The 11,499-nt window shown below is 44.0% G+C and overlaps 1 protein-coding gene across 1 annotated transcript; it reads left to right on the top strand.

Moving 5' to 3' along the window:
- The first annotated feature begins 9,532 nt into the window (after positions 1–9,532).
- Positions 9,533–11,069, top strand: LOC139208007 (pancreas transcription factor 1 subunit alpha). The gene is made up of 2 exons (XM_070837542.1): positions 9,533–10,118; positions 11,032–11,069. The coding sequence occupies exons 1-2, from the start codon at positions 9,533–9,535 to the stop codon at positions 11,067–11,069; spliced, it is 624 nt and encodes a 207-aa protein (XP_070693643.1).
- Positions 11,070–11,499: the final 430 nt, after the last annotated feature.

The raw sequence follows: 11,499 nt of genomic DNA, 5'->3' as shown, positions 1-11,499 counted from the left end.
TGTAATGTTTGTATTCTCTTGCTGCTATGTAGAGTCTTTGTCCTGGTCCTCTTGCCATCATCACAGTGTCCATGAAGAGAGACTGGAGGACAGATGTTGATAACTCAGAGGATGAAGGGGAGAGTTGGTGGTGAAGCAGCTTCTGTTGAGCCAAAACAGAAGCTGCTGTGGTATCAGGCAGTCCAGGGAAGAAGCCTGGGGGTGTCCTGATCCACTCTTCCTTCCCTCTCTCTTTGTCTTCCTTGTCTCTCTCTATCCTTTTTTGTTTCCTTCTCTATTTTATTTTTTCTCATTCTTCCTGGACCCCTTTTCCTCATCCGACTCTGGCAGGCGAAATACAATGAATCATTGATACTCATTTTTCTCTCATGGATGCATTTTCCAGCTCCTGGGAATCTAATTTCCTGTTTCTGCTCCTGTCAACTGATTGGTGTTTATGTTTAACAATCTGTTTCTTATAACCTTTTTGTTTTCCGGTCTTTTTTCCTTCTCTCCTCCACCCCACCTCTTTCTCTTAGTCTTTTTTTTTTAGTTTTGCTCGCTATTGTCTTTATGAAATGTTCCAAGATTAGGCCCACTCAAGGATAAGGGGTTTTAGTACTTGGCAGCAGCTAAAGCAGTTAGAAGATGGCAACACCTACAGCATGAGCCATTCAATCCAATCCAAACGCCCATATTGGGAAAAGGGGTGTGAGTGTGCTGGAGGTGGGTTGTCTCAAATGGAAAAAGCACATTACTGCTGGATGAGGTCAATTTCTTCTTACACTTCTCACATTGGAGGATTTAAACTTGAGTAGATGAACTGTTGTTAATTTTGATGTTGCAAAGAGTCCAAGTTCAGTGCCATCGATCCCCATCAGACATGGTGTGCAGACTCTAATGCACAAAGAGTGAGTCTTTGCTTTGTAAAATAAATTTAATGAGGCACAAATCAGAACCATCTTTAGCTCATGATGAGCTGGTTCCGCTCGTCTTTCTCTCAGTGTAAAATTAGAGCATCATGCCACAAGAGGTTAGAGGTCAATTATGGTTCTATGGGAGACTTTCCTTTGTTCTGCCCAGTGAGGCTTTCTGTGGAGGAAAAAGGGACGACCTCTGTGGAATCAGTAGAAACTTGGATCTGGACCACATTTTCTTTACTTTATTTATCTGGAGAGGATTTGCTGAGCACATGTGCTCCTTTGCTGTAATGCCCTGCTTCACATTTCTACAGTTCAAGACGTTCACACCTGGGAGCTGCCCAGCACAACCACAGGGCACTACTGCTGACTGCTGAGCAACTCCACTTACATTGGTGGTTGGGGGCCTTGAGCAGCAGATCCTGGATCGTTTAGGGAAGAGTGTGATGTGATGTGATGTATTTACTTGTCAGGTATGGAAGATACAGCCAACGACAGTTAGCCTAGCTTAGCATAAGCACTGGAAGTAGATGGAAGCAGCTAGCCTGGCTCTTTCCCAGCTATGGCTTCATAGTTACTGCACAGACGTTAAAGTGGTATCAATCTTTTCATTTAACTTGCTGCAAGAAAGCTGGTAAGCATATTTCTAAACATGTCAAACTATTCCTTCTAATTGCACTGCATTTCCAGACCAGGCAGTGTAGGTATCCAAACTCATACCCAGTGTCAAAGCTTCACTCTTGGTGCCAATGAACAGGGGGTCTTTGAGGTGGCGCCACAAGGGAGGAAGCATGGCGTACCAGCAAGGAATGCAGCTCTCACGTCTGCAAATGGATCGGAACATTTTCAGCGTTGCAGCTCTTATTTTCAACGCTGTTTTGTTTGACTTTGTGATTTAAAATCGCTCAAGCCTCATTGGTAATGTGTGTTGTCTGGTGGTATGATTTGGTGCAGGCAGTGGGGCATTCGGCGGGTGAGTGCTCTCCCCCCACTGCAACTGTCAACTTGCAAATCAGCCTCTCATGGAAACCAGACGTTTAATTGTTCTCAGATGCTGAAGCTTTTGGTGTGAGCCGCAATGTGTGACTTTGCTCTGTTCTAAGGTTGGATTAATTCACAGCCATTGATAAAAAATGCTTGCGTGCCACGCAGGCCTGACGTCGCAACAAATGCGGGGGCAGATCAGGCTGAGGTCAAATAGTCATAGCAAAGATAGGAAAGAATTAGTGAGAGCTGTTTGTACTTTTGAGCAGTAAACAGATGAGCTGTTCCACTGTTTGATAAGCTGTCAGTCACACAACAGTGTGCTTAATGGACTTGCATGTGATTGTGAGGTAAATGGCACTCTGCTGTCTGTGTAGGATAAAAGAAACCATAAACACTACTTGTAAAAATGACTGTAGCAGATGCTCGTTTAAAGCTGTATGTTTTGATGGAGCTGAAAAGCTGCAGAATGGTTGTTCAAAGATTGAGCATCATATTAGAAATATCATACCAGAAAGTAACACCTAATTGTACATATTTCTCACAGATGCTGTAAGTGTGTGTTACTAATAATGTTTTTAACACTTTCACACTGGATCCACAACATGTAGAAAACTGCTTTTAGAGAAGAACACTGACACCTTGCAACTCTACTTTGCTTACATTGGATATCTGAGTGTGTTTCCATTTCTTTCACAGGCTTTAGAGTTGGTTATATAAAATTGCTCACCACGCACACCATCTCACATTGCAAGCTACTGTAGGTCACGTGAGCCCGAGCAGAGAGCAGCAAGATTGTGATGTGTCAGATGAGAATCAATCATGATGCCTTATTGTCTCGTCTTCTGCTGCGTTATGAAACTCTATCACCACCTGGAGGAAAAATAATGGAGCCATCATTATTCTTTCAGATGGGACCTGTTTGAAAAAGCGTTCTATACGTTTAACAGCCTACCTTTCCTCCTGTATGCACCCACTCTCTTTCCTTTCTCTATATCCTTGGCAAGAGCAAGGTTGAGATGTTTTTCTCATATGCCAGTTGAGACATGCATAATCTACAACACTGTCTCTTTACATTAGTATGCTTTTCCTGTACTATAGACTCTATATTGCTGGATTATTTGTCATAATGCCACTTAAAAAATAGACAAAATATTCTTAGAAATGACCTGTTTTCCAAAGCATGGGCCAATAGATTCCTTTTTTGGGGGGGTAAATACATACAGTAAAGCGTGCTCTGTCATATTTCAATAAATTCATTGTAACCTAAAGAACACTTTCATGAGAGACGTTTATCCTCAAAAAACAGAAGAAGTCAGCACACATGTGATATTTGTGATCGCTTTGTGATAGGAAAGCATACAAAAACAACCCTGTACACTTTCCAGTGTCCTGTTGGAATATGTACCCATTTACAACTGTAATATCTATATTGTTATTAAAATGGATGCAAGCTTCACAATCACAAAGGGTGTTCTATGGTGGTAGCGAAATGTGCAAAACTTGATCTGATTCAAAAGCAATGACTTCATGCTTGCGCATGTTCATTAAATGTTAAGAGGACGAGACTTTGCAATAGTAGTACTTTGATATGAAACGACACAACTAAGGGTTCCGGTGGAGGCTTGTGACAGACTTGTGTTGAGCCGAATGTGTCCTTCCATCTTCACCCATGTAGGGTGTAAACTATTCAGATTTAGTTTTTGGAGAGGGCCTCAGTGTAGTCAGTGCTTGATGCTGATGAGTCAGCTTGTGTCACTGTTTCAGACTGAAATAAATACATCTGAATTTGAGTCATATCAAAGCTTGTATTATTCATACTCATTCTTGCCCAACCCTTAGCCCAACCCTAATAACAGGCATGTATGATGCTTCATTTGGCCCAAACGTTACCTTGGTCTACTGGCAGGTCACTGGATTTTTAAAAAAGTTTAAAGGATTAATCGTTTTTTTTTAGCTCGCTATTTAATGCAGGGATAAATGCAAAGAGTAGAGGCAGTTGTCACTCTCTCATTTCATTAAAGGAAGGATCAGTCCCACCACAGACACAGAGCATCTGCCACCAGAGGGAAAGCATTCATCTGAACAAAAGAGAAGAGATAATTGGATTATCAGATAATCATCCAGTAACTTTGCAGTGACATGAGAGATGCTCCCTGTTTGCATTCTTTGTTTTGTCTCTCTCGTCTCTGAGCGTTCAACAACACGTTCCCCCTCTGTGTCCAGTCTGCTCTATCCCCACTTGAGCCACGGCTATCTCCTTTTATCACCTTACTTTGGACACGTATCCTATCCACCACTCGACCTGTGAACAGAGGTTTGTCCCAAGTGTGAATGTCCTAAGTGACAGCTTTTCTTTTCAGCTCTAAATCAAATCCAGAGCAGAGTCCACTCAAACCCTAAACAGAAAAGACTGCGCAGAAAAAAGCTTCTTTCACTTTCTCCTAATCAAGTTGGGAAAACGTGTGACACCTCGCTGACCTGAACAACAGGGTCAGGACAAAGAGAGATGAAGACAACTGATGCACAACAAAGATAGCAGCTGGTCTTTAGGGGCAGTGATTCCACCGGCATGTCTCTGCGGTGACCTAAGACGCCCTCGTGCCTGTTAAGGCCATCTCCTGAGTATCAGGAGTGTGAGTATGTGTGTGTGTGTGTGTGTGTGTGTGTGTGTGTGTCTGTGGACCTGATAGTGTTTTATTCCAAGGAAGTGGAGTTGCAGGAGGAGCATATTCACATCTGGTTTCAGCACGAGTGTCCCCATAAACAATACCTACAGGCAACACAACAAAACCATCACAGCTGGAAACCATCCATGTGCCAGTCTGTCCCTGTCAGAGTTACATGTTCAGATTTTTGTTCAGATCAGCTCCACAAGTGGAAAAATAACTCATTAGAACACTAAAACAGAGAGTTAATGTCCGAAAATTGGAGATGTGGAGTTTTGTGAGCATTTATGAGGCAGGGAGGGTCTAATAAAAGCCTTATGATGTTGCATTATGGGAAATGTAGGTTGTAGGGTTTCTAGGGAATGACACATAGTAGGAGCTAAAAACTCTGGATATTTCAATGTCTGCTGCTTCAGTTTAGACCGTTCTTTAAAAAAAAAAAAAAAAAATTTTACTTTTGAAAGTGCACCTTTAAAGTGAATTTTTTCCTCCTCTGATCACAGAGATCCTCAATGTTCTACCATTTTTCAAAGGTAGAAAAAAATCTATGGCTGGCATGCTTACAATACACTATAATATGATTTGGCCAGCCATTCCAACTGAAGTGGTTTTACCACTCGGCCAAAATCCAGCAAGTCATCACTCTGATTTTGGTAGTGGCCACCGCAAATTTTATATGGTTGTAGAATGCTCTTGTCACTCTTTACAAAAATGTGTGCTGAAAAATGAATTTGACAGAATCCCTTATAATTTGAAAAATGATGTTGACATTGCTGCATACCCATTCAGTTGGAAAAGGCCTACTGAACCTCTCCTATGTCTCCAGTATATTGTTGCTGTCATGGAAATCAATTTTCCTCTCATTTCTCTTGTTGGACCTGAAAGTTGAAATGGCCTTCTTATGGGTTGAGTGAGTTTCATTGTCCTTGAGCTCTGGAAATTTGCTGAAAAAAAGGTTTATAAGTTAAAAACAAAGAAAATTAGCATTCTTTTTGACAATAAACGTCATCTTCTGCAGTCTGGTGACTTTAGTGAGAAGTTGTATCGACATCTGGTACTCCGCAGGTGTCCCCGCTGATGACTGCAGTCTACACATTTCTACAGATCGCACACTCCAGAGAGACAAAAAAGGCTCATAATGAATGCACAGAATGGGATTAATGCATATATAAGTGGAGTAAGGAGGAAGCTTATGATGTGTTGTACACATGTGCACACATATAAAGTCTTATTATCTAAATACCACCTGTTGTCGTGCAGTATGCACACACCCATACTGCAAAACTGATGTGTTTTTATCAAACCGGGGGCTCAGATCCAGCTTCAGGCTCTCGCTGGTCCGGGGAGAGGGGTGGTGCCCCCGGAGGGGTGTTTTCTTTAGGCCCACTTTATGACCATGATGCTTTTTCCAGACCAGACCTGGGCCTGAAACACTGACAGGAATGGGCGTGGAGCCAGTAAGCTGCTACTTAACTTTAAGAATCAGAATCATTTATTTGGCAGCTTTTGTAGAAGTACCTGAGTTTGTCTCGGTGGCAGCACAGGATCACACATCAAGTGTGACATGCACGTGTTGTTGTCCCAAAGATGCAGCAACAGTTTAGGGGAAATAAGTGGTTACAACAAATCCACAAATACTTTGCATGCATGAGATTTGCATGCAATCAGTCAAAGCATTCCCTGCTTTGTTTTCATTCAGTTGGCTGGCCTGCCCTTTGAAGCGGGGCACATACTGTTCATTGCATTAATCCTGATTGTAGCTTACCTTTAAAGGTAAAGGCCTGAGGCTATCTCAATCCTAAATCTGTGGTCAAGGGTGACTTCTGCACTGAGCTATCACTTCAATGTGCCGTGACACCCTAATGGCTCGGTCCCAGCGCGGATCAAAGAGCTGTTTGTGGCAGACCCAGAAGATTACACTTGGCTGCGATGCCATTCTCTCATAGCGGCCAAGACAGATCCCAGAGGCTTTTTCGAACCAAGATGTTTATCAGCCTGTACCCAAACAAACAAGATGTGCGTCACTGAACAGAACCCTGAAATGTTAATCTTTCTTTTTGCATTGATGGCCAATGGACTGTCTCATGTCTGCTGTTCACAGCTTTCACCTTGTGTGTGTTTGCTTGTGTGCCTGAGAGAGAGAGAGAGAGAGAGAGAGGGTGGTATCACAGAGAAAGAGTGAGGGACATGAAAAGAGAAATAAAGGGGAGAGGGGTGCACATAGCAGCAGCATTATTGCACTGCGTTTGGAACTGATTGTGAGTTTAGAAACACATCACAGTCATTTGTAGGAAATGACACAAGCGCTGTGTGAGCTAACTGTATCCACTCTAACCCCCCAAAAATATGTCACTGATTAAAAATCATAATATTACAAAGCACATGAAAGAGCAGATGTGGGTCAATTCTGATGTGCGTTTCGTTAACTTCCCTGTTTCCCTACTTTAGCACCCAGGTGGGGAACAACTTCAAAGTTGCGCGCATGTGACCTTGCGCAGCGTCCAAGGCGCACTTGAGGTTTTCCTCCGCAGCTCTGGGCTGGAAGCCCTGGACGAGGTTTGACAGCACGTCCGTCGGAGGAACACATTTGTGCCGCAGAGCAGCCACCGAGGTACCACACACACCCCGAGCGAGGATTTAACAACCATTTAGACGCAAAAAAAACTCATTTCGCGTCTCAGTCTGCGGACAGTCAGGCCAGCCAGGCCTACGTTGTACACTCCCCTTATTCCTTTCACATGTTCTGAAGCGTTGCTATCGTCCCTTTCTCTCTAAACCCCTCAGCCCTCTTGAATTGTTTCCCAACAATAAGGCGGATCTGAATGTGACAGGCGCGGCTCTTCAGGACGCACCGCACCAAACCGGGACCGTCAGCTGGGAGAGAGATGCCGCTGACAGGACTGGCAGAAGGTCCTGACAGGACCCCGCTCCTCTCAGCGCAGGCTGGCTGCTCCTCTCCAGTAATTAGGAAACCAAGCAAACACACTGTGGACTGCTGAGCCGGTCTGATTTAGGTCTGAGCAAACCAGGAAGTCTATAAAGAAGCTCCAGAGTCTTAAAATGTTTTTTTGTGGAAAGAGATCATTTCACTTGTTCCTGAATTAAGTCACTATTTCATTTTATGTAGGTTTTTTTTTTAAATGTGGCATTTTAACATTTTATAACCAGAAAAAAAAAATGTTTAAAATTCTATTTGTGTGTTTGTTTTACATCAGATCGCACACACAGTTATACCTGCTCTCATTTAATACACATACAGTTTTAAACTGTGTAATCAAACCCGTTTTAAAGTAATGGAATGTGTTTTGTCTATTAACCAGTTAAATACCCAAACAACTACGAGATTAAACGCAAAGAAATGAACTTCGTTAATCCTAAATCAATCATGTGGCAGAGTTAAAACCAGATTAATCAGGATGTTGTCTTTTCAAACGTCTCGTGTGTGTCAGTCTGTGGGTTAATTGAACTGTGGGATGGAGGAGGAGGTTAGAGCAACACCGGGACCCTACGTTCATTAACTGCTGTAACACAATCCGCTGGAAAATAGCAGCAACTTTGATGTGTTTCCTGAAACAAATACCGAGGTCCCTGCAGGGAAATCAAACTCTCTTTCTTACTGTTCCTTCAGTATAAAGCACAAAAACCGTCCTGCGCGTCATCCTCAAACAACTCATATGATAGGATCACTTTTATCGATAGAAATCACGTCTGCAACTATTTAGAGGGAATTGAATGCATCAGCGCCTTATTAAACGTGGATACATCTAACACCTCCAGGAAAGAGCATGAAATAGGACCCAGGAAAGTTAATCCTGGTTACCGAGAAATAAATATTATTCTATTCTAATGAATTATGTTAGAATTAATTAGAATACAACTGTCTCTGTCTCCCCCTGAATGTGTTTGCCTGTGCCGCCGGCTGTTACTCTGAGTCTTCACCTGTCGCCTCCTCTGGATAATTCTGCTTCAATCAGCTGCTTCCTCCTGATAAGGATCCTTCCTGCAGCTCACGCCGCCTGTGTTTACCGCAACAAACAGATTCCCTTTAAATTAGCATCCTGGAGGACTTTGTCAAATCAAAACCACGTGTCAGCAAACACACAGCCCTCTCGGATTGTTGCCCTCAGTCCAACCTCGAAAGAAAGAACTCGCTCATTTGATTAACCTCAGAGTAATTACAGCGCGCGTCCTCTCCAAGGTTTTGCCATTTAGTCAGTCATGTCATTTGCAAATTAGGAGCGTATTAATGTGGCCACGAACCAAATTATGCGGATCTTGTGGTGATAATGCTGAAATATTTTAATCTTGAAGGCCTAGATCTGCTCGGTATCTGACTTCAGTGCGTAAAACATGTCCAGACCAGAATGAACACAAAGGCAAAGCTTTGGAAAATGCTGCTTTCCCATTAAGATCTCGTTACATTTTGTACTAACAAAGAGCCTCGGTGTGTTTCTGACAGTGCTGTTTGTTGTCAGCTGAGCTTTAATACACAGAACAATCCCATTCAGAGGCCACCGGGTTTGCGTGGCCTGCTGCGCCTTAATGCTCGGCGCAATCTCTCCAACGACCGCCGAGCACTGAGTGTTTTTTGTCAATATTAGCTGGACTACTTGGGGGAAGTTTATAATTGGACACGTGTTTCCCCGCCTTTTGTCGTTTGGAGATCAACTGATTCCTTTGTAATTCGTTTTTAAAGCAATGAATGATCCACAAGGAGGGCTAAAGTGTTCTTAAGGGCTCCCTTTCAGCCTCCAGAATTGGCCAGAGCAACCCGCCGAGAAACATGGAGGCCCTGGAAGTATTTAATCCAGGAGATGTGGCCATGGGGCTGTCACACAGCGCAGATTCAGGCACATGCAGGAGGGCAGCTGAGACCAGCTGATCAACGAACTGCCGCACTGTGCTGTCCATCACTCCTGCACGGTTTCACTTTCCTGACCGAAAAAGAAACAGAACAATTTTACTTTACGTTGTTAAACTATGGAGGACATACTTTTTGACTTCGACCAGGATGGCACCACAGATTTTGCATTTTGGGGACAAATGGACCAAAACTTCCAGTTCCAGAGCCAGCTGGACACCTGCCTGCTGGAGTACACCGCAGCCTCCGGCCAGCTCTCTCCCTGGTCCTCTTTCGGCAGCCAGTCCATGTTCCCGGACGCACAGCTGACCTTCACCGACCTCGACGTGCAGTCTCCGGGGGCGGACGTCTGCGCTGAAGCGGAAAGCTTCGCCGCCTCCAGGGACGAATCCCTGGAGGCGGCCCAGCGCATGGCGCGCCAGCTGGTGTCCCATCAGCCCTACAAGGTGCAGCGGCATGCCGCCAACATCCGGGAGAGGAAGAGGATGCTGAGCATCAATTCCGCCTTCGAGGAGCTTCGCTGCCACGTACCGACGTTTCCCTACGAGAAGCGGCTGTCAAAGATAGACACTCTGAGACTGGCCATAGCCTACATCGCCCTGCTGAGAGAGATCCTCATCTCAGGCTGCGACCCCAAGTCCTATGTGGACGAGTGCATGAAGAATGGCTACAAGAATCAAACCAACGCCATCTGGAACACGAGCGGTGAGTTGATCACTAACAATCAATAATCATTAATTAATGACCGTTTCATTCATTCATGATTGAGTCTTAGGTTGCAAATGAGATCAGCATCAGCCAAACAGGAACAGTAATTGTAACATCATTAATTATCAGTCCATCATCACACTACAGCATCAGTCTGAACTCATTCAGGTTTTTGCAAAACGTTGTTTTAAAAGAGACTGGACAGATTTCAGAGAACATTAGAGAATCTATTCACTCATTAGTTAACTCATGTTATTAACATCATGCATGTTTTACGGGTATTTCCATTTAATCCACATCTACACAAAAGGACGTCATGAATGAAACATTTGCTGATCTCAAACACACCAAAACATTAAAAACCTGATGACTATTAAAGTCTCCGTTTTCTGCTGATTAACCAAATATGACATACACAGACAGCACAAGCCCTCATTTACACATTGGACACAGTCAATTCATCCATTTCTAGTCTGCTTCTTTGCTACCATGAGATTTACAAAAGGCCTCTAATGGTTAATTAAACTCAAATCTTTTTCAGTGGACAGAGAGAATGAATTGTTGTTGTTGACAGTAATCCAGTGTATTGACATAAAGCAAACGTCATTTAAGCAGCTTGTTGTGTGTTCGCTGCACACTTTTATCCCCAGGTGTGTTTCCCCCGGCCATTTGTTCTTAAATGAGCCTCTTATTTAACCAAAACACAAGTACCTGTATTCTTACCGCCTCAGTGCATTTAACTAATTCGAATCTGCTCTGAAGCCTTTCTATGGGCCGTCTCAGCAGCAAGTGTGCCCCCCTTGTTCGGCCCCCAGACCTAGGACTTGTTAAACAGTCATTAAAATGTATCAAAACTTATGGGTTTGTGCTGCTTTTGTCTCCTTTTGCCCCCATGCTCCCCCCTCCACAGATCTGACAGCCCGTCTCTCTTGGATAAAGTGGGATTAACTGAGGAACATGGGGCACCCCAAGTGTGGAGGTTGCAGAGGGGAGGAGGTCTCAGGTTTGTTCCTCCCTCTTCTCTCTGTCTCTACATCTCAAAGGCAGGCGGTCGGCCGGCGGGAAGGAGCCCACTGATCGACATCTGCAGACTTCTCACCGGGTCACGCACCTCAGGCTTTCTCAACCCCATCCTCCCCTTCATCCTCTGTGGCTTTGAATATTCTAATTCATTGTTGACTGGTAATTGAGAGCCATTGTTTCTGGGGCTGGGGAGGGAAAGAGGGTTGGCATTGTTTGCCCAAATGGATGGCACTTGTCACAGAGCGATAGGGGGGCACACTGGCATCAGACTGAATGGACTTCCCAGGAGCTCATACTTCTGCATGTGGCGCTGAAGTGTTTTCTGGACTCTCGCTCATTAGTCGGCGAGCTGATG

This window comes from Pempheris klunzingeri, chromosome 10 (genome assembly GCF_042242105.1).
Source record: "Pempheris klunzingeri isolate RE-2024b chromosome 10, fPemKlu1.hap1, whole genome shotgun sequence".
Lineage (NCBI taxonomy): Eukaryota > Metazoa > Chordata > Actinopteri > Acropomatiformes > Pempheridae > Pempheris > Pempheris klunzingeri.
The sequence above is the reverse complement of the archived record's forward strand: the minus strand, read 5'-3'. Positions and strand labels throughout refer to the sequence as shown.